Source organism: Lytechinus pictus, chromosome 9 (genome assembly GCF_037042905.1).
Source record: "Lytechinus pictus isolate F3 Inbred chromosome 9, Lp3.0, whole genome shotgun sequence".
Taxonomy (NCBI): Eukaryota; Metazoa; Echinodermata; class Echinoidea; order Temnopleuroida; family Toxopneustidae; genus Lytechinus; species Lytechinus pictus.
In genome coordinates, this window is record NC_087253.1 from 14,645,770 (window position 1) to 14,669,429 (window position 23,660).

The 23,660-nt window shown below is 37.8% G+C and overlaps 2 protein-coding genes across 2 annotated transcripts; both read right to left on the reverse strand.

The window, feature by feature from the left end:
• Window positions 1–605: 605 nt before the first annotated feature.
• Window positions 606–11,548, reverse strand: LOC129268238 (titin-like). Its single transcript, XM_054905811.2, has 3 exons — window positions 11,273–11,548; window positions 10,431–10,492; window positions 606–4,240 (listed from the first exon to the last, which is right to left on the reverse strand). The coding sequence occupies exon 3, from the start codon at window positions 4,205–4,207 to the stop codon at window positions 1,019–1,021; it is 3,189 nt and encodes a 1,062-aa protein (XP_054761786.2). The 5' UTR covers window positions 4,208–4,240; window positions 10,431–10,492; window positions 11,273–11,548; the 3' UTR covers window positions 606–1,018.
• Window positions 11,549–13,696: 2,148 nt separating this feature from the next.
• LOC129268237 (uncharacterized) lies at window positions 13,697–23,385 on the reverse strand. The gene is made up of 2 exons (XM_054905810.2): window positions 20,342–23,385; window positions 13,697–18,615 (listed from the first exon to the last, which is right to left on the reverse strand). The coding sequence occupies exons 1-2, from the start codon at window positions 22,652–22,654 to the stop codon at window positions 18,385–18,387; spliced, it is 2,544 nt and encodes an 847-aa protein (XP_054761785.2). The 5' UTR covers window positions 22,655–23,385; the 3' UTR covers window positions 13,697–18,384.
• Between the last annotated feature and the right edge of the window lie 275 nt (window positions 23,386–23,660).

Genomic DNA, 23,660 nt, shown 5'->3' on the forward strand with positions numbered 1-23,660 from the left:
TAGGCAATCTGAGAATTAAACCATTTGCTAGCAGACCAAGTGGGTGTAGCCATATGATGGTGTTTGATATACAAACCAAGAATGAGACCATCTGGTAGTAGACGAAATGGATACCACTCTCTACGCTTATTTGCATCTCTCTCCTTGCTCGTTATCATGCTCTCCCATGTCATTCACAGTCCCTATTATTTCTTATTCCCCTCTTTCTTTCTTCCTCCCTCCCTCCCTTCCTTCCTTTCCTACTCTCTCTCCCTTTCTCTTCTTTCTTCTATTCTTGTACTTCCATCCTTATCAAGATTTCTCCTGTTATTCACATTCCCTCTCCTTTATTATTCCTCTCTCATGCATTCCCTCTTTTTATCTCTCTCTTCCTCTTTCTCTCTGTCTCTTTCTTTCTATCTCCCTCTCCCCCATCTTGCCCCTTCTCATACCTCCCTCCGGACCCCTCTCTCTCTCTCTTTCTGCTCTTCCCCATCCTCTTTCCTCTCATTACCACTCTATATCCTCTCCATTCTCTTGTGCCCCCCATGTACTTTCATAACAACATAACTTATTGTACCCCTACTGATTGTTTTACAAATCAACATAATTGACAAATGATATTTATAAAGGATTTCTTTTATATATTCTATTGCACATATAAAACAATCTAAGGTAATTCACTCATTAGATAGATGACTTACAACTCACATTCAATGCTCTTTGCGCCAGATACACAACTTTTGCCATTTTTCTGCAATGTTCCATCGTAATGAGTCTTTGGCATGTATCAATTTCATTATACATCTCAATTTTGTTTTTGAATAGGGAATAGTCATCAGGTAAAATGATTTCAAGGTAAAAAGGCATAATATAACCAACATAATTGACATTCTGAATAATTTGAATATTTGGCTTGTAAAATTGAATGAAGGTGAAACTCTGCTTCTGTTGATTTGTCTTCAATCAGTTGGAGCATGGGCCATATTTAGAACAGCCATCTGGCATTTATTTCCTGCAGACCATAGATCAATGTTATTTATTTTGAATGTGGGCTAAGAAGTCTTTTGGCCTCCAGGAGCTTGACCTGAGCATCAAACAACCATTGCTGAGCATCCGTCTTCTGCTTCTTCTGCAAGTCGGCAGTCGGAGATGATGACCCAACAGATGCAAGGTTTTCCTGCCTTTTAGCTGTCGTAGGATTTTTATCTCGACTGCTTGAGGATTTGTTTGGAGTCCTTGCAGGACTCGATGAGTTGCTTATCATTGCCATGAGGTCATCTGCAATGGTGATACTGAAAGGGGAGGGGTTCTCTGAACTTGACGCCGATGCCTTCTCATCCGCAGGAGCAGGGGATCTGTCTCCCGTTGGAGATGGCGAAGTGACTCCATTTGCTTTGGTGAATTCAGACACAAATCTACTGAAGTCATCATAGGTTTGTTCATTTGGGAATATAATGGGAGATTCAGCGTCTATGTCAAAGGGCTTTTTGAAAGAGTCTTTCTTTTTCTTGGATTCTTTTTTTGAGCTCTTCTTCGGAAGCTCCTGATCAGTCTTCACAGGTTCCTGTTTATCTGTCTCCTTGGGCGGATTAGCTGTTTCACTTTTCTCATCGCCATCACTTTCATCAGCTTTGTCCTCAGGAACTTCCTCTCCTTTGATCATGGCAAGAAGAGTGTTCATTCCATCTTCGGCCACCTTACGACGCATCTCCTCCTGAAGTTCTGCTTCTCTCCTAACTTTTTCCTCTGCTTCTATTTTAGATTTCCTGGCCATCTCTTCCTTTTGCAGCTCATTGAAGTCGGCTATTGATCTCTTCTTTTTCCGATCCCTCTTCCGCAAGGTAGCATTGTAGAATTCATCATCGATGTCACTGTCTTCAAACTGCTCATCACTGAGTTGTACACTTTCGTCAACCTCCTGTACAGACTGAGCAAGTTTCTTCCTGATGCGGAGACGGATCTCCTCGCGTTTCTGCTCTTTCTTAGACCACTGTGGCTTTGCGGCAGGTTCACTGATGACTCTGGCCGGGTTTGTCTCAATAAGCTGCTCCGTTGCTGACAAGACTTTTTTCTTTGGCTGAACTTGTGCGCCACTAATGGGCATGTTCTGAATGAAATCTCTCTGCTGTTGGGTGATTGGCTCATAGGTTTGTTGGGGTGGTGGTGGTGGTGGAGGTTGTTGCTGCGGATACTGTCCAGGAGGATATTGCATTTGTGGTTGTGGTGGCATCATAGGAGGCCCGTAGCCGTATGGGTTCATGCCATAATATGGCATTGGCGGAGGTGGCATCGGGTAAGGCATCATGATGGGCATCATCATTGGATTCCCTGGCACTCCTCCTTGAAAACCACCATATGCCCTACCATTTGGTTGTTGGACCCTTGGCTGTTCTTCTTCAACCTCATCTGGGACTTTCCCTCCCAAAGCTGCAATCAAAGTCTTCTGGAACTCGGAATCACTGCCAGATGCATTGATGATGACAATGGGTCTGTTCGTGTTGTCACCATGTGGTTTATCTGCAAGGTTTGGTGCAGCACCCGCTGTTTCATCATCAGTTACTTTCTGAGCAACCTCTTGTGGAGGTGGTGGTGGAGGGGTTGGTTCCTTTGGAGGTGGAGGTGGTGGTGGAGTAGGTTCCTTAGGTGGTTCTGGTGTCGGAGTTTTTGCACGTGAGAATAGAGACTTAACTTTCCCCCACCCAGCTCCTTTATCTGGCTCCTCTTTGATGCTGTTTAAAGTTGTCCTTGAGGCATTGATATTGGCCATGCTTGGAGTTCGTAATGTTACTTGTGATCCTGTCTTACTTGGGATGCTTTTCTTCCTCCCAAATAACTTCGACAGTATACCCCTTTGTTTTTCCTTCACTTCCTCATTATCTTCCTCCACCGAGTTGTCAGCTCTATTTTCTTCCGTTAGAGTTTGTTCTGTCTTTGCTTCCTCTGGAGGATTATCGGGAGGCTGTTCGGTCACCTCTTTGAGTTCTTCTGTCGTTCTATCTTCCTGGACAACGGATTTACTTTCCTCTTCCTCAATCTCCTTCGGCTGATCTTCATCCTTGACCTCTGCTTTCTCTTCAGTATTTCCAGCCTCTTCTTCTTTATCACTCTCCTCCTCCGGTGTGTCCTCTGTTGTTTCTTCTTCTTTGACATCCTCCACTGATTTTTCCTCCGGATTCTCTGCTGTTTCTTCGGGATCTTTCTTCTCCTCAGCTACTTCTTCTGTAGGTTCCTCGGGTTTTGGCTCCTCTTCTTCTTTGATTTGTTCTTCTTCTTTGACTTCTTCGGGTGTTCCTTCTTGCTGTGGTTCATCTTCTGGCTTTTGCTCTTCTGGCTTTTGCTCTTCTGGCTTTTCCTCTTCTGGTTTTTCTTCTTTGTTCTGTTCATCCTCCTTTTGGGGCTCAGGCGCCTCCTCTACTGGTTCCTTTTTGCCAAACATTTTCTTCATGAACAACGACATCCTGGCAACCCTCGAAAACTTGTTGGCAGGTTTCGTTTCCTTTTGCTTATTTTCTTCCTTACGCTTCTCTTCTTCCTTCTGCTTTCTTTCCTCTTCTTCCTTTCGTTTTCTTTCTTCTTCCTCTTGTCTCTTTCTTGCCTCTTCTTCCTCTTTCCTTTTTTCCTCTTCCTCAAGTTTCCTTTTCTCCTCAGCTTCCCTCAATCTCTCTTCCTCTTCTCGTTTTCTTTTCTCCTCCTCTTCTCGTTTTCTTTTCTCCTCCTCCTGTTGTTGAGATGTTGGTGGTCTGCTCCAAGCCTGACGGGTGGAGACCCGGCTTTCGTGTCCCTCCTGGATGCTCTCAAGCGGTGGTTTGTTGCTGACAGTTCCAACTCGACGTGACCCTCTTCCCCTGCCTCTACCCCTTCCTCGTCCTCTCCCTCTGTCCTGATTGTCACCACCACCTGCACTTCTTGGTGAAGGTGCACCCCTTCCTTGTGATGGAGGGCGCCCCCTTCCCCTCCCCCTACCTCTCCCCCTACCTCTCCCTCTTCCTCTACCCCTTCCTGCTTCTGCCCGTTTCCTCTGCTTCAAAATCTCAGCCCTCCTCAAAGATTCTTCCCGACGTTGTCTCTCCTTCACCAGCTCCTCATCCTCCTCAGGTTTCGATTCTTCTTTCTTCTCTTCCTCGTCCTTCTTCTGCTTTGGGTTATCTTTGTCGCCTGATGGGGGTTTCTTCTTTTTCTTCTTCTTCGGAGGGGCGACGTAGCTGAAAGTCTGAATGTCACCCATCCCGCGAGGTCACTGACATAGTTCGTTCATATCCTGGAGAGAAAAAAGGATGAAAAAGTGTTAACAAAATGAAAATATTGAGAACAAGAAAAACAACTGTACTCCGTACATTTGAATTCATCCACAACAATGAGCACATAACTAGCTTATTGAATGTCAAAAAGTATCCTTTTGGCCATTCCCTTAACTTATCTTTATTCATATGTTTTGCAAATATGATATCCAATATCATGACGTTTGTAAGCAGTGGTGGATCCAGCCTAGCCCCCACTTCCCCAGGAAATTTTTTTTTTAAAGACAGTTAAAAAAAAGGTGTAAAAATGCCCCTCCCTGGCGCTAATCAAGGAGGAGTGTGATTAGAGTGATTTTTTTTTGGGGGGGGCTCTGCTTGTCAACCAGTGTAGTGGAAAAATCGTAAATATTGTGGCCTTTTTGCCTCCGTTTTACCTTTTGGGGGTGGGCATACTTTTCCGCAATATATTAAAGGGGGTACTCTAGGTTGACAGTAATATGATTTGAAAATCTGACGAATAAAACACATAAATCTTAATCAAAATCGGACAAGGAGTAATGAAGTTATGACATTTTAAATATTTACATTATTTCGGTGAAACAGTTCTATGCATGTCTTCATGAATATTGAATGAGCAAACTGATGTCATATCCCACTTTTCCTTTGGATTTTTATCAGTGAAATTCTTTTATTCAAAGTTTGTCCTCTGATAATTTTTTGGAAAAACGGATTGACAACTGACTTAATACAAAAGATATTCATTGCTGCATCTTGATATTTTAATAATTATAAGGGAGACATATCATACACACGTATGAAAATAAAAAATATTTATGATTTCATGTAATAACATAAAAGGAAAAATGGGGTAATGACGTCATCAGCACATTTAATGAACTGAATATTAATGATGACGTGCATATATAAACTTTAATCAATAACTTCATACTTTATTATCAGATTTTCGGCATTTATCTCGGTGAAATGTACTCTAAAATTTTATTTAGATATAATCACTTTCAGAATTTTTCTCGGTGAAATTTACATTAAAATTTTATTTAGATATAATCACTTTCAGTCCGGAGTATACCCCTTTAAGGCGTTCCTTTCTGGATCCATCACTGTGAATCTTTGATAAGTTTATCTTTCCCATTTCCCCTTGATTTTTCCTGAATAATTTTCCATCATCGCACGAAAATAATATAGTGTTATATTGGCATCTAAACATTGTTAGATTACGTCTGAAGTAATGAAGTTACCCTGAAAAATAGAAACTCCACAGTTACATATAGGAATTCAAGAAATAATGCAAACAAAACATCGGTTCTATTATTCTATTTTAATCAGTATTTCAGGTAGGGGCAGATCCAGTATATATACCAGATTGGGAGGGGCACTTTGGAAGAAAAAAAAAGTCAACCGAAAAAAGGATTATTGATGCTCGCGGAGATAATTTGGATAAGAAAAAAAAGAGTTTATGGGTAAAGCGCACACCCGCCTTGATCTGTGCCTTATATCATGCAGAGGAGAAGTGAATCAACATTTTATCATTTATTTATTTTTTTTTTTTTTTATTCACTTATATAGTTTATTTATTTTTCATTCATTTATTCGTTTGTTTATTTCTTTATTCATTCATTCATTTTCTGAATATATTTACTGACTGCACGTATCCAATTTTGTCTATTTACATGAACTCAGTTTAATTTTCATATACAGTATACGCAGTGTATTACTTTCAAATTAATATTGACCCCTGATGGGGGCATTAGCGGATCTAACAAGAATATTTCCGATTAACAATCAAAATAAAATAACAGAGGAAGAGAGAAAGGGACCCCACCCGAATGATAAGACTATAAATGAGTATACATTATTGTATAATAAATAAATGTGTGAATGAATAAATGAATGAAAAAAATAAACAAATAATATAATTGAATGAATGAATGAATGATTGATTGATTGATTGGTTGGTTGGTTGGTTGGTTGATTAATTGATTGATTGATTGATTGGTTGATTGATTGATTGATTGATTGATTGATCGATTGATTGATTGATTGATTGATTGATTGATTGATTGATTGATTGATTGATTGATTGATTGATTGATTGAATACATATATTCATGAATAAATGTGTGTGTGATTGTGTGTGTGTGTGTGTGTGTGTGTGTGTGTGTGTGCGGGTGTGTGTGTGTGTGTGTGTGTGTGTGTGTGTGTGGGGGTGTGTGTGTGTGTGTGTGTGTAAACAGAAACATTACCCCCCCCCCCCCGGCTCTGCATGCTAAATTGGTGATAGTATGGGACTTTACACTGTAAAAACGCTGTTTAAGGTTTGACGCACGATGTTTAAGCCCATCACTCTATACAACTATCATGACTATTATCTAAAATGTTTGAACAAGTCGTTTTAAAAATTTACACAATTACAAGAAAAGTTTAAACAACTTGTTGTTAGAGTGACAGGCTTAAACAATACACAGTAAAAACGCTGTTTACGATTTTATACAACGTTGTTTACTATATGAACCTTATAGTAGACTTGTTAACTGCAAAAAAAGGGGTGAACGCTGCATTTTTTAGTACAAATGTCCCACTTGGCACAAATGTTCCTTGAGTCAAAAGAAAAGGATTCATCCAAAGAGACACGCTGTATCTATGCAAATAAGCAAGTAATTTGCATAAATTTGCATATTATATCGATATAGTAAAAACAAGTATTTCAGAATATATTTTTAACCAGAACTGCCCTAAAATTGGAAATAAAGACTTAGAGTAAGAAAGGGAAGAAAATTGTCATAAAATAATTGGGATATCCTTGTTTATTATTACCTAATTTACATAAATTATGCAAATTATGATTTAAAACAAAGTATTTTTTCATGAATCCTGAACTGTTTTATAAATAACAGCAATTAATACACAATGTCAACATTCTACATGAAAGAGAATATATTAGCGAAAACATAGATATGCTTCATGACAGTATTAGTGTCTTAATTTGCTTAGAAAGAGGGCAAATATGTCAAAATGTATGACCTGATATTGCGCTAAAACGAGACCAAAACAACCTCTATGTCACAGTCACACTCACGAATCGGACAATAAAGCGATCAATGGTATGTCATTCGAGATAACACAATCTCAACACAATAGCTTCCATCGGCTTCTCGTATCGCTTTTGTTGGTGTGTCTGCCACACCGTAATCTATGGTATATATGGGCAAAATGCATTTCGGTATCGGTAAAACACTATTAATTTTGTTTTATTTGTTTCTAATTTGTTTCTCTTGGAAAATTTACAGGAGACATTGCTTTGCTGGTTACTGCTTTAATGAAGCTCTGGCACATGAATCATGACGAATGTACCCCACCTCAATCCATATTTTAACTTTGTTAAAATATATATCTTTTGGAGACCCCAAAGTGGCAAAACTGCATTCCCCGCGGCATTCCCGCTACTTTACAAAACCAGTTTGACTTGTATTATCGACTTGGAAAAGACAGATGTATGAGACATCAGTTAACATGTTTCCAGAAGATAGTTTTTTTTTATTTAAGCCTACGTCCATGGGAGCCCTCCGAATTTACCCTATCCCCTCTCTGTATTTTGACACTAAGTAAAAAAAAAATATCGTGTTTTAAAACCACCGGCAAGGCAAATTGCGTTTTTGGTATAATAAAGCAACTTTTATATCTATATTTCATATTTATCTATATTAATATTATTATTATCATTAATATTATTATTACTATTATTGTTATTATTATTGTTGTTGTTGTTGTTGTTTTGCAGTTTGTAATAATGCTCTAGCACAGTAAAGGCTATAACCCAACAGGAGCATGCCTAGGATACCCTTTCCCCTTTTGGTTTTATGTATTCAAAAATAGTTTATTGTCTTTAGAACTCATATCTTGGAATAGATTGAGGTGAAAATACTCTACAATTGGCATGTAGAAGAGCTGTGGTACATTGAAGAAAAGCCACACGTAAGCTCTAAAATACCCCTTTATTGATTCCACTCTATGTTAAATTTAAATATTTTAGAGTCCATTCGGAAGAAAGATACATTTCTACTACACACAGTAAAGCCTCTTTACTTTCTCCTCTTGAAAAAAAAAACATAGAAGGCATTGTTTTATATCGCATAAAATAAGTTCGTGTACATGACGGTGGCTTGTCGAAGTTGCCCAACCCTTTATTTTGTTTTGACAATATATATTTAGAATATCGTCTAAATGAAGCCCTCATCTGGAAAAGGGCACTTATTAAAGGCAGCATCTACATTATATAGAGAAGGCCCTGGTACTTGGAAGCGGGGGCTGAAGCACCCGCAAGATTTTTCTGAAGGGGGGGGGGGGGCTGTGCTGCGTGTGTTATTCTCCATAGACAGCACCCCCTGGAATTCCGGCAGATGTGACAAAACGAAAAAAAGAAACGTTACCAAAAAAAAAAACCCTTCATTTTGTAGTGCAATCCATTTTGTTTATTTGCTTGTTAAATTTCTTGATGTTAAGTTTCAATGTAAAATTTTGGTCCGAAGAAATTTAACAAGCTTCAGCCCCCTCTTCCCAGTGCCAGGGCCTCCTCTATATAATGTAGATGCTGCCTTTAATATGTGCCCTTTTCCAGATGAGGGCTTCATTTAGACGATATTCTAAATATATATTGTCAAAACAAAATAAAGGATTGGGCAACTTCGACAGGCCACCGTCATGTACACGAACTTATTTTATGCGATATAAAACAATGCCTTCTATGTTTTTTTTTTCAAGAGGAGAATGCAAAGAATATAAAAATATAGATATAACAGTTGCTTTATTATACCAAAAAACGCAATTTGCCTTGCCGATGGTTTTAAAACACGATATTTTTTTATTCAAAGTCGAAATACGGAGAGGGGATGGGGTAAATTCGGAGGGCTCCCGTGGGCGTAGGCTTAAATAAACAAAAAAAAACTTTCTTCAGGAAACATGTTGACTGATGTCTCATACATCTGTCTTTCCAAGTCGATTATACAAGTCAAACTGGTTTTGTGGCGGGAATGCAGGGGGATGCAGTTTTGCCACCTCGGGGTCTCCAAAAAGATATATATTTTAATAAAGTTAAAATATGGATTGAGGTAGGATACATTCGTCATGATTCATGTGCCAGAGTTTCATTAAAGCAGTAACCTGCAAAGCAATGTCTCCTGTAAATTTTCCAAGAGAAACAAATTAGAAACAAATAAAACAAAATTAATAGTGTTTTACCGATACCGAAATGCATTTTGTCCGTATGTATCATAGATTACGGTGTGGCAGACACACCAACAAAAGCGATACGAGAAGCCGATGGAAGCTATTGTGTTGAGATTGTGTTATCTCGAATGACATACCATTGATCGCTTTATTGTCCGATTCGTGAGTGTGACTGTGACATAGAGGTTGCTTTGGTCTCGTTTTAGCGCAATATCACGTCATACATTTTGACATATTTGCCCTCTTTCTAAGCAAATTAAGACACTAATACTGTCATGAAGCATATCTATGTTTTCGCTAATATATTCTCTTTCATGTAGAATGTTGACATTGTGTATTAGTTGCTGTTTTTTAAAAGCAGTTCAGGATTCATGAAGAAATACTCTGTTTTAAATTATAATTTGCATAATTTATGCAAATTAGGTAATAATAAACAAGGATATCCCAATTATTTTATGACAATTTTCGTCACTTTCTTACCCTAAGTCTTTATTTCCAATTTTAGGGCAGTTCTGGTTAAATATATATTCTGAAATACTTGTTTTTACTATATCGACATAATATGCAAATTTATGCAAATTACTTGCTTATTTGCATAGATACAGCGTGTCTCTTTGGATGAATCTTTTTCTTTTGACTCAAGGAACATTAGTGCCAAGTGGGACATTTGTACTCAAAAATGCAGCGTTCAACCTCTTAACAAGTCTACTATTACAGTATTTGTTTAACCGTTTAAACAATCATGTTTAATTTATTGAAAATTAGATATTGAAAATTAAACTTTGTTGCTTAAGATTTAAACACTTGTTTAAACAATTACTGTAAGGTTCATATAGTAAACAGCGTTGTATAATTTTTTTATACTGTGTATGCTATTTTATTTACTGTGTTTATCTGGCTGAAGATCAGTTGGTTGCAACAAATCGAAATTTTTGGATTAATTTTGGGAGCCTGCATGTTACTTACCTAATAATGGCAATGAAATCCATGGTAGCTGTTCGTCTCTCCAAGCATATTTATTCAGTTATCTGTATATAAAATAAAAGGATTATCACCAAGTACATTTGAATGAGAAACAGAAGGATGATGATAATCAGTATAAAAGGAGTTCAATTTTAGCAGATAGGCCCGAGTCCCAATAAAAATATATAGGCCTATATGGCAATTAAGAATGGTGGGGAAAAAATTTTTCATATTAATTTTGAGAAGTCAGACAATAGGCCTACGCTTTTTATTCGAAAAAAAGATAAATGATCATAATGTTCATTTTTGAAGGAAAAAAATATGAGTTTGTGGTGGCTTACAACTTTCTTAATACAGTATGTTAAATAGTAAAAGGAATATTTTTTTCAAATATCAGTATCAGCCACAAAGGTGCCTAATTGTAGATATATTTAGAATTAGATATGTCTATTTATACATTGACAATCCGCATATGTGATATCATTTCATGTCCAGTAATTTATATATCTGGTTTATTGTCAAAACTTCTCTGTTATTGTTATACAGAAGGAAAATGAAGAAATCAAAGGCTAATTTATCGAGGATTTTTATGTTCTTTCAATGGATATGCTAACGGCCTATAGTTTCCACCTATATCCTAATACGATGGAAATTTATCAACTTATGACAAACCTTCGATCGTGTCAACTAAATATTTTCATTTAAATAATTAAAAAGAAATGAAAAGGAAATTTAATTTCATTTATTTTATTTCGACACGGAACACGTATAAACTTATGTCTGTTCTTCAGAACGTCTGTGTATATGAAGAAAGTATATTTCATATAAAGTTGATAATTACTCACCTCTTTAACCTCTCTTTCAAAAGCCATCACGTTACACTTTATAACCAGTTTAGAGAGGCATCGGCTTTCAATATTTCCTGTTTGATTTCCATGAATCAGATGGATAACTTGAAGAAAAGTTTCGAAAACAGTTTTGAAATATCCAATTGCTTTAAATTTCTCGTTTGAAAATAGCTATATTCAAAATATACACTGTATGTGAGGTGGAATAGTAAAAACTATTCAATGATACCTAATAATACGTCACGGTATGGGAATGTTAGTATACAGTGTATTGTGGTAACTGAGGAGAAGAAGAAGACGATAGCGCGAATCGATCGATAGGAAAGTTCTGATCGTGTCTTTGTTACTTTATTTAACAATGGGATGGGTAGATGATATTGATCCCGTTTTCAGTTATTCTATTTATACTACGATGTTGGGGTGTATAGGGTGTATTCAAGGAGGGTTCATCCAAATCAGACTGTGTCATGCACTGGTGTACCGGGGGTTGCATGCATTTGAGGCCATGCCCCCCCCCCCCCCTTTAAAAAAATGTTCCACCATCAAGAAAAGAAAAAACAAGGAAATTAAAAAGTGACACTGGTGTATAGATAGGGGACTTGGATGGGGCCATTCTTAAAAAGGAAAAGAAAGGAGAGGAGAGGAGGGGAGAGAGAGAAGAGGAGAGGAGAGGAGAAGAGAGGAGAGGTCCAAAGGAAAGGATAGGAAAGGAAAGGAAATGAAAGGAAAAGAGGGGGGAATGGCTCGAAGTACAGATATATTGCTAAAATCTACCACAAAAATTAGTGTTTTGTATATTACAAGAGTATTTTTTTCTTTTGTTTTGTTTTTTGTTTGTTGCTCACGACTTTTTATAAATGTTGATCCGCACACCATGTTTGTTGGAATCTCATTAGTTATGCCATTGTGTAGCGGCGTAGACGTATATTTCCTAAACCTCCCCGGGGACCCCCACCCCCTATTTATCATGCCCCTCCATTATCGTATATACCTTGAGCATGCTGAGGGGGCAGTTAGGGGGGAGATCGAGTGCCCTTCACCCTCTTGACATAATTTGACCCAATTTTTAATTTGTTTGTTTGTTTTTTTATATTTTTTTATTCATCTATTTTTATTTATTTATTATTATTAAAAAATTTTTGCTTCTTAGGGCCTTTTCGAAAAAGTGCATCCGGAAAAGATGATGACCATTTTTTTTTATCCTTGATAGAAAATTTGCCCCTTTTGTTAAAGTTTTACCTAAAATTTTCGATTGTGTTTTCTCTCTTCCTTTCTCATGCAAACATCAATAATCATTTCGATTTCAGATCCTAATTTTACTCATCTTCATCCAATCTAAAAAAATGTATTTAAAAAAAAGATCAAATCACCGAGTGTGCGACCGGATGACCTAATAATAAAAACAAGCCCCAGAGCTCACTATCACGAGGATGGGATTGCTACCTGACCGGCATCATCATCATCATCATCCTCATCATCATGTCATCATCATTATCATCATCACCATCATCATCACCATCATCATCATCAGTATCATCACCATCATCATATCTTCATCCCCCTCCTCGTCATCATGCCATCATCACCATCATCATCCTCGTCATCATCATCACCAGCATCATCATCACCATCACCATCACCATCATCATCACCATCATCCTCATGTCATCATCATCATCATCACCATCATCATCCTCGTCACCACCACCACCACCATCATCAGTATCATCACCATCATCATATCTTCATCCCCCTCCTCGTCATCATACCATCATCATCATTATGCCATTATCATCATCATCATCATCACCACAACGCTTTCTTTTCCCCCGACGAGATACATGTATGTTTTAAAAATGTTTCTATCTAGTTTGAGGGGGCGACAGATCGATACGACTCGCAGAGACTGTACAAAAGTAGTAAGATGTGAGGACTAGCTTCATAATTATGGAATGAAAGGGGCGATATAAAATTACACGACCCAAATCGGTCATTTCTCCTTATTTCTTCCCTTCCCTCCCCTATATGTCTTTTCATCCACCCCTCCATCTGTCAGTCTCTGTCCTTCTTCCCGCTTCTCTCACCCCGGCCCCTTCTCTCACCCCACCTCCTCCATCTCCCTTGCTTCTCACTTCCCTTCCTCCTTGTTTCATCCAACTTCCCCCTCCCTCATCTACCGTACCCCCTTCTTAATCCTCCTCTTTTTATCTCCGTTCTCCCCCCCCCCCTTCTTTCTGCCAGTTTCCATCTCTCCCGTTCCTCCCCGTCCCTCTCTCATTGTTCTCCCTCTCATCCCAATTCTCTCTCCATATGTCATAACTATTCACTCATTCTTTCTTCCATTCAATCCTCTCCCCACTATTCTACTTCCAACAAAAGATCAGTCTCTAAACAACAGACATGACATACACACACTTAGCATTTCAAATTGTTGAATTAATCAAATTTCCTTCAGATATATTTTGTTAATTATTGACATACTTCAGTTTCAGAACATACATATAGTTTCAATTTCAGTAGTACTCTAGTAATTTCCCAATCATTTTAGACTCAAATATCAACTGCTCAAGTAAAATCAATTAATTTCCTCCAAAGATATTAATTTCACAATGTACCTGTATAAGAAACAGCATTTTTCAAAAAGATTTTTGTCATTGTTATTTCAGAATCAAGAGTTTTGTCAAATTATGCGATCAAATATATCAATAAACCTGACTTGTAGTTTTCAAATGAAATTTGTTTTCTCATGTCAAAATGAAATAAAGCGAACAGAATAACAAGTTTTTCTTTCTTTTTTCCAAAAGAAAAATCTACACCCCATTAAATTCCAATGACAATCAATGAAAGCTTTGATATGTTTAGGCTACATAGATAGAAAATATAATCTGGACATAAAATATCTAACTTTAAGAACTGAAAATCAAACACCGTACTTCAGTAAAAAGATAGCAATACATTTGTAAATAAGGCTGAATAGAATTCAAACAGTTATCATTTTTTATGACATGGACATTTTTTCATTAAGGTTGCCAGCACTGGCAAGTTGCCATTCCCAATCTCCGACAGTTACCATAGTAACAGTCAAAGAATGGCAATTTTCAACCAATCAAAACCAAGGATTTTACTGAAATAAACAAGAGCTTTATACAACTTTCATGAAATGGTTTCCACAAAAACATTCTTTGCTATTACAATCATTCTTTTTGATGAAATTGAATTCTGAGGTGATGTGTAGGACTGTAGGCCTCTAATTCCCAGCAAATGTATGCCTTTAGTTGAACACATACTAATCAGAGTGCATTGTCACTCTATTGCATCATTTTTTTATGGTGACCTATGCAAGGCTACAAGGATCAAAACAAACAAGATATATTGACTGAAATGATAGTACAAACAATAGATAACCGATAAAATATGAACTCATTCACATTATATTGCAACTGGGGTGCTGAAACCTCTTATCTAAAAAAAATTATGAGCGTTACTTAGAAAAAGCTGTATTTTATATGGCAATTGAGGTGACCTCTGCTCATATTGTCTGAAAACAGTCTCTGAATATCTGTGCAGAACTCTTCCTAGTCAAAAGAATGTTCCCGCTTGTATGTGCAAAATGTCATTCTAGGTTTTAACATCCGACTATGACAGTGGTGACTGATCAGAACACACACAAAGTGTAACCCACTTCCAAACACACAGAGTTACATGTAATATGTAAAAGTTAAACTGCATGGTAATAAACATGAAGGGACTTGAGGATGTCCAGAACAATCTTTTTAAAGCCACTTGGTCTACTAGTAATCAATTTACAAGCAGTTGAACTCTATAGGCGGTGCTCCACCATTCCGAGTTTGCTCAATCTCGAGATTTTAGCCCGATCGGCCCTCTTCGCGATTAATCTCGAGATTCAAGAAACCCCGTCTCCACCATGGCAAGAAGAGCGATTCCTGCTCGAGCGAGGCATCGATGCACTATGGTCTGACGCCGTGAATAAATAATCCCGAGTGTGTCTGCACCGGCGAATTAGCGCAATTATTCGTAAAATAGCGCGCTATTTTGCAAATAATCCCAAGTTGACTTGGGATTGCAATCTCGAGATTAATCCTACGAACTAGCACGATAATTGCGTCTCCATTGCAAATAATCTCGAAATTGTTCAGATCGGGATAATTTGCCGGATCAGAAATATCGCGCTAATTTGAAAACTCGGGATGGTGCAGACGGCCCTTATGTGGTCTTAAACCAAGATAAGTGGTTTAGACTAATCATCTTTGATACTGGATATTTATGGTCCTGAGTCATACATGTACATGTATATGAAAATCACTTGACAAAAACGTATATTCTTACATTTAACTATTTCAATATGATGTGGTAGTGTAGTATACACAGTACTCTGTGTACATGTACATACACATACCAGCAAATTCCACTCGTGTTACTGGCATCACTTGTCACAGTGCATAAATACCCATACATGTTGATGTGTACGTTTGTGAAATGAAAACAGGTGTAGTTAGGCATACAGTACATGCATGGGTTGGGGAGCTGGGGACACATTTACTACCCCAGTGTACATGTGCATTACATTTCATGTGAATCACATTACAGCCACATCGACCCCCTAGTCCCTACAATGAAATAATTCGTAAGTGTGACTGAATAATTGTGCTGTAAACTGATGTAAATGATCATATCATGTAGGTCAAGAAAAAATACTCAATCCCTATAAACTTTATTTTAAGTACAAATTTAAAAGCAGTTTCTACACAAGTTATATTTCTTTTACTTGTACCTCTACTACTAGTTATAATTGCCACTTCCGACTTATTATTATTCCATCAAAAAGAACCCATGTTAACCCTCATGTAAACTTATGATAAATTCAATTTGAAATCCACTTCATGTATCGGGGGATAATTTTCCTGGTATCGCATCGCAATTTGCTCCACATTTTTGAAAGACTGCTATGCATAAAGTCTTTTGTATAGCATATGTTTACATAGGACTGTACATTACTTAGTTGAGAGCTTTTCTCTTATGACCCAAAATGCTATTCAAATCTGTAAAGCAAAAGTATTCCCTGTGTATACATGTAGTGTACATGTAATGCACAATTGCACATGTAAAGACAAAAGCTGCCCACATCATGCGTATGCACATGTACATGTAATGCCATCATCAGGAATCAGGATCCAGCCACACAAAATCTAGTCATTGATCATACAGCTAATTTGTATGCTTGATTGCACACAATGATCAATGTCGTCATACTTGAAAATACCAGCCCTGCGATCAAGCGCTAAGCTTTGTGTTCAAACTGGGTAAAGGTCCTGGGGGCGTTTCGTAAAGCTGTTCATACTTCTAAAGTTAAGAATCACTTAAAGGAGAATGAAACTCTTGGAGCAAGTTAGCTTTTGTGAAAGCAGAAAAATCAAAGAATAAGATCAACAAAACTTTGAGTAAAATAGGACTAGCAATAAAAGAGTTATGAGCATTTGAATGTCGAGATCACTAATGCTATGGAGATCCTCCCATTGGCAATGCGACCAAGATCTGTGATGTCACACACGTACAACTCTCCCATTTGGACACTGAAAATATACCCCAAAACATCTCTTTTTGCTCATTCTAATCATATGACAAACGATTCATCAATGATATAATGTTGTGAAACCTCTGTACTTGTCATCTCATAAAGAGAACACCTCACCTTGTGATAGACTCTATAAAAGTGAGAATATAAGTTAAATAAGTACTAAATTTATGAGGGAGTTGTACGTGTGTGATATCACAGATCTTGGTCGCATTGCCGATGGGAGGATCTACATGGCACTAGTGATCTCAATATTCAAATGCTCATAACTTTCTTATTATTCATTCAATCTTCCTCAAACTTTCAACAATATGTTTCTTTGATTTTTCTCTTTGATATGGATTCAGCTGGTCTCAAGGGTTTCATTCTCCTTTAAAGAACGACAGGTGACCCTTTCTTGTGGTGAATGATATCCACCACTAAATGTTCATTGGTAATTATTTAGCGCTTAAGAAAGGATCACCCGTCATTCTTAAAGTTGCCCGTAACTTACGAACAGCTTTATGAAACACCAACCTGATGAAAATAACAAGAATACAATTTACTAGAAAAAGGCACTTAATTTAAACATGCAACAACAAAAAAAAAAGAAATATAAGGGCTCAGTAAGCAATTATTTACAACTGATTATTCTCCTGGTTCATGCAAATGAATGCATGTAGCTAGAATATTAAATCAATTGAAAAATCAAATAAACTTTTATGTTACATTACCCAAATCTACAACAAAAAAGGGACAAATTGAATTAGAGTTAGTTACATTTTTAAAAAACAAGATATCTATATTAAACTCAAAGGCAATATGAAAAAAAATGAAATATTGCCATACAATCAGGAAGGGGTATCTAAAACAGGAAAATGGCTGTTCCAAGACAAATGCCCCAAGAGTCGGGACCACAAACATCTGTTTGACTTACATGTGATGTAGAGAGGGAAAAAGGTACCGTGTAAATAACAGATTCTACATGTAATTAAAGTAAAAGGCCAAAATACCTGTAAACTCAAATCATTACAAACTGTCCGAAATAAAAAATCATAATTATGTTTTCTTCCCCATTCTAAAGACATAAGATGCACTTGATCCCAAATTTAGTAAGTACATGTGTGTGCTGTGGGTAAAATGCGAGCATTTGAACAGGCTAATTTTAAAAAAGATGGTGTTTGAGTGTCTCCTTAAAACTAGAAACTTTGACTGTGAGAAACATTTAAACATCATATGCAAGTTGAAAAGTATCCATTTGCTATTGTAAAGGGAAGGCAAGAACAGAAATTTGAGAGTAAGAAAAGGGGTTTTCTCTGTTGCACAAACATGTACATGTATCCACCACATATCCTATATTTAGTACCCCAACCTTAACATTGCTATACATGTAGATGTTTTCTATAGTGTTATCAATTATTAACTCTTAAAATATAAATAAAACTGATTATGAGAGAATAAATGGAGCAAATATATAGAATATTATAGAATACATTTAGGGAAATAATAATCAATTTACACCTTGATCGTCTAGGTGTCATCTGTCCTCCCCCTCTGCCATTCGAGATGCGTAGACTTGTTCCCGATGTGTGTTTGTGAGAACAGGGTCAAGTACATGACAGAGTTGATCAATGCGTGCCTTGAATCTCATCCTATCCCTTGCACAGGCTTGCCAGTCGTTCTCTGAGGCCTGGGTGGGGTTGGTTTCACAGGACGCTGGATCCTTCTCGACAAGGACAATGAAAGACGAGTCGGGGCAGAAGCGAACCTGGGGACATTTTGATTAACGAATCAAGCAGAATAATCAAGAGATTGCAACCTATAAGTTTTCCCCTAATCCAGTAGATGTTTATGCAGGATATTTCTTTCGTATTTGTATGTACTGTGTAAGTTATAATTACTGAAAAAAAATTGACAGCTTTTAATGACATAACATCACTTAGGCATCAACACACCAATAACATTGCGTAATCATAATGGTGAAGAAAGCCAGGTAAAGGTTATTTTACATATAATCTTGTGACTCATACAATGTATGTGTACTAGTCATCTGATGCAACTATAATCCTTGTTGCATGTAGAAGAAAGTTAATTCTACTTGTAAATCCTCGCATATGAACTACAATGTACATGAATGGTTCATTGTAAAAAAAATGTACAAGTTTCAATCTGCATGGAATGAAATGATCACATGTCATTTGTACAAGATCTACATGTATGCACTCATTCAATGAACAAGGTTATGATATAACCTTGTTCTCAGTTACATCTCCATGTGTGGCAAAAATAAGGGTGGCAATTTTGGCTTATTTTCTCTTTTTCTATGGGACAAATGCTTGATTTTTTTACACTGTCAGTTTCCAATACAGCTATTCATCATATAACTTGGCTCTTATGTAAATTTGATTCTTTAAATTATTTTTTTTAATTAAAAATAGAGATTGAAAAATGAAAATTTTCTTGCCATATTACTTTCCAGCAATAGAGGGCGTACACAAAAATATGCCCAAAATTCAAGTTTTTGAGCGCTCTGGTGAATACAAAAATTATTCCCAAGTTACTAATGAAAAATAAATTGCAACTGTATGGAAATTAGTAATTTTGGTCACAAAAGTGATATTTTAATGATTTTTTAAAGTGTGTGCTATGTACAGCATTGGCATACCATAGTCCTACCTGTAGATTCCCCACAGGCAGGATGGTTGCAGTGAGCAAGTGCATGTATGTACAAACTAACACTGTGTACATTCCCAGAATCCAAGTGTACACAATACATAGTATTGTACCATGTATCTCATTCTTGTCAATTGTTAGTGAAACAAACATGTACAGTAGGCCTCCATTTACACTGATGTGTTCACAAACTTCATGAAAATGGTGTGAAATTTTTAATACAGGCCGAACTACAGTGTATGATGGGCCAGGTGACTTGGCATTTGAAAATGAGTGTTCCTGAGTTTTTGCCTCAAATCAATATTTCTTTACATTTTATAGCATGTTTTTTTTGGTGCAATTATCAGGACTTCTTTTTCTTTGAATCTTATCAATAATCTGAATGAAATCTTCTGTTTCAAATTCAGCTGGATTGAAGTGTTTTAAAATGCCTGTTTTAGAGTGTCCATGACAACCAACGTAAGTGTCAAGAGGTCAGCTTGGATGATTAACAAAAACATCCCATGCCCCCCCCCCAAAAAAAATAATAATAATAATAATAGAATAAATGAATCAAATGAAATACAACAATAAACAAAATTTCATTTCACTGAATCCAAAACAAGACACAGAAACATTTTGGAACCTAAAAAAAAGTAGAAAATATTTCATTTCATTTTGCAGCCAACATGTAAGCAAGGATGAATGATGAATCAACATCATTTTCACAGAAAAGTTTAGTTAAGGAACACTTTGTTATTTTGTTCAAAACAATTTTTGCATACACTGTAAGAGTATTTTTTGGGGGGGAGGGTGAGGTATGACTCTGTTAAGGTTAATACCTTTTTGAAAGCCTTGTCTTGAGGAGTCAACTGGTACCTCCTTAGACAGCTGGCACTGGCAACACGCTTCATAGAACCTTCAGCGACTGTGGGTGATCCAAGGTCGATATCATCTCGGGCCCCATGGACCCTGATAGTAGCAATATCAAAGATTTCAACGTCACTGTCCCTGGAAGGCAATCCCTCACATATCTGAGGTAGTGTCTCTTTCTGTTCTGTTGATGCTAGCAACAAAGTCCTTTGTCCTTCAACGGAGTCTTTTCTCATTGGGGTTGAAGGGCTTGGGGCGGGAACGGTGGAAGACAAATTAGAATCATGGCATTTCCAGGCCTCCATGGGACTGTACGGGTCCCTTGCTCTGTTGAACGAGTCCCAGAGAGGATCATCCTCTAAGGTAGAGGGATCATCAAGAGTGTCCCAGTCATCGTCATCGTCATCGGATGAACTTGAGGTTGAACCAAGGATAAAGGCCACTGAAGGGTGATGACCAGAAGCAGAATCTGGCTTCTCTTTGGGTGTCGAGGAGAGGCTGTCTCTCAGTTCCTGGAGCTGAGGATTAGACAGCTTGAATGATCTTGGAAGACCGGTGTCAACATCGTCAACAGGACTATCATCCCCACTATCATAGTCATCATCACTATCCGTCTCTGACCAATTGTCCCCCTCATCTGTTCCAGAGTCTATGTGGCAGTCTTGGAAAGACGACTTCTTGCCAGGGTGACCCTGCTGAATACTGTCACTACAGCGCCAGCCACATAGAGGATTGTATGGGTCATCGCTTGCTGTGAAACTCTCCCAAAGATCTGCATTTGCCTCTACTGCACTGTCTGAATCACTTCCTGATTCCGGATCACTGCTGGATGAAAGAGCCATCTCTTTATCTTGAGTGCTGGATTGTACCTTGTAGTCGGCGAGAATAAGTTCAATCGATGAGTGTCGCTCATTAAACTCGCTTTCTTCATTCTTTTTACTGCCATCTTTACGCTCATTGGTAGTTTGACAATTTTCACCTTGAACAGCAACATTTTTCTCATTTGCTTTTACCAAGAGACATGAAGTATTTGACTTGCTGCGGTCACTAAGAATTGCAATACCTGCACGTTCCTCAGATTGACAAGTCTTTACTAAGTCTTCTGCCAGTTCTTGTGAATTTATTGCACAACTGTCAACTACATGTCCTATGAATTCTTCTGAACCACAGTCAGCAGTCACTAATGTTTCATCACTTTTAACCTCAGATGTGTTGATCTGTACATGTACATCAACGGTCTTGTCAATACATGATCTGATTTGACTGGAGATTTGGACACATGTTTCAGAGGAGGATGTTACAGAAGAACTGCTATGATCAGCACGGCATCGAGACTGAGACTTGGGCTTTGACTGAGGAAATGTTCTTTGCCGACTTCCATGTCCATTATTCCACTTAGGCTTCTTTGGAGGAGATCGAGCCCACTGGTTTCTATTCATTGGTCCCTGGTGGGCAAACCCTTGCATCATCTGGGGACCTAGCAACTGTTGCCATGGAAAAGGAGGAGGAGGGGGAGCAAAGTGATGGAATCCCTGATCAAAAGGAGGATGACATTGATTATTCCCATCCATCATTTGATGCCAAGGATTACTACTGTAGAAGTTCCTTTGATAATTTTGTGTCGATGCCAGAAAAGGGGATTGGTTCATTCCCTGGTAAGGATGGAAGATTGGGGCGTGGCCTCTATCCTGCGGAACAAAAGTCCGTCCCCACTGGCCTTGGGCGTTATGACGGGGAGGACCCCTCTGGCTACTCTGCTGCGAGTTTGCCATCGGGTTACCCCAATGCGGAGGATGTTTTGGCATGCTCATGTTGGTTAACTTTTCTGCTACAGAATCTAAAGTGGCAAGATGTGAGTCTGGACTACTTGGCAGGGTCCCCTGCGACTGCATCAAGTTTCTGGTCGTCTCCCTCCGAGGAGGATTCCAAGTTTGATTTGACGCTCCAAAGGCAGATTTGACTTTGTCAAGTAGACCAACACCTTGATGAGTACACGTATTGTCCTGCGGTTTAAATCTAGGCTGGCAGCGATTAGATGCTTGTTGAATTTCTGGGGAAATTGCTCCGTTCAAATCCTCGCAGCTGCTTCCTGAATTCTCTCCAGTGCTATCCAAACGGAAGAAAGTTGGCCGATTCTGATCACTCCAGCTCGGATTCTTTCTTTGATATTTTTGTGCACAGGGATTCCCTCGTCCACTTGTGTAGCTATAATTTTGCTTCTCAGAGTTTTGTCTATGATGTCCACGAGACATTCTATAATTACGGACTGCAACGTCTGCCATTTTTACAATTCGCTTGTAGAAAAATTAAAGAGAATTCATGTTTGAAACTTCAGAAATTTAGTCTCTGATTTATTAGTGTCTAGAATTATTAGTCTAATATATATCTTAGCTCTATCAAAGATCAATTTGAAGTTGAACTTGATAATTCACATTTTCAAGATGGGCCATGTTGTTGGCACCAGCATTTTCATGAGGAACAAGAGAAGGATATTCATGAACTTGAAATGAAGACATGAAAGATAAACTATGCCAAGCATGCCATGTAAACTTCATCTTACTGGAACGGCAGATAGGAGGGCTTGCGTGCGAATTAAGGGTTTTTAAAACATGAGGAAACGTTGTCGTTGGCCTCATCAGCCTACATCCATTCATACAGCGCTTACAATTCTGTTCACCATTCACTTTGTACACAGTCGATGGCACAGTTAAACGAAAAATTTGAGAGGTGTCTGCAAGTGCAACATATTGTTCAGGAAAATCCAAGTTGTTGACGATATCAGAGTTATTTTCACAATTTGCGGTTTCGGACAAAACAATTGAAAAATCTTCCACATCCATTTCTTATCGTAGAAAACTTGAAGAAAATACAACACAAGTGTAAGCTTTTGGTGTTCGAATACTACGTGCAGAAATTCATGATTACGAAATTACATTGGCAGTCATATTGAGAGTGTATTCATGAGATAAAATGACCGGCGTGTCGGCAGGCTAGGCCGACTCGGTTCGACTGTGTCCGAATGATGAATTGCGTCATTATAGCACATGACGTCATGTTTAAATTTAAATTTCAGACGTTAAAATGTTATTGTATCCATTCAATAAAATAATTTGTGAAAAATAATATTGATTTGTACTTCGAAATGCTTCATCTACTAAAACCTAAATATTCTTCTTCAAAAAGCCCAGTTAAAGAGAAATAGTACAGTGTAATTGAGAAAAATACAAAGTGGAGCACAATCACAGTTTGCAAAAAAGACTATATAATTTTCCGGAAATTAACGATTAG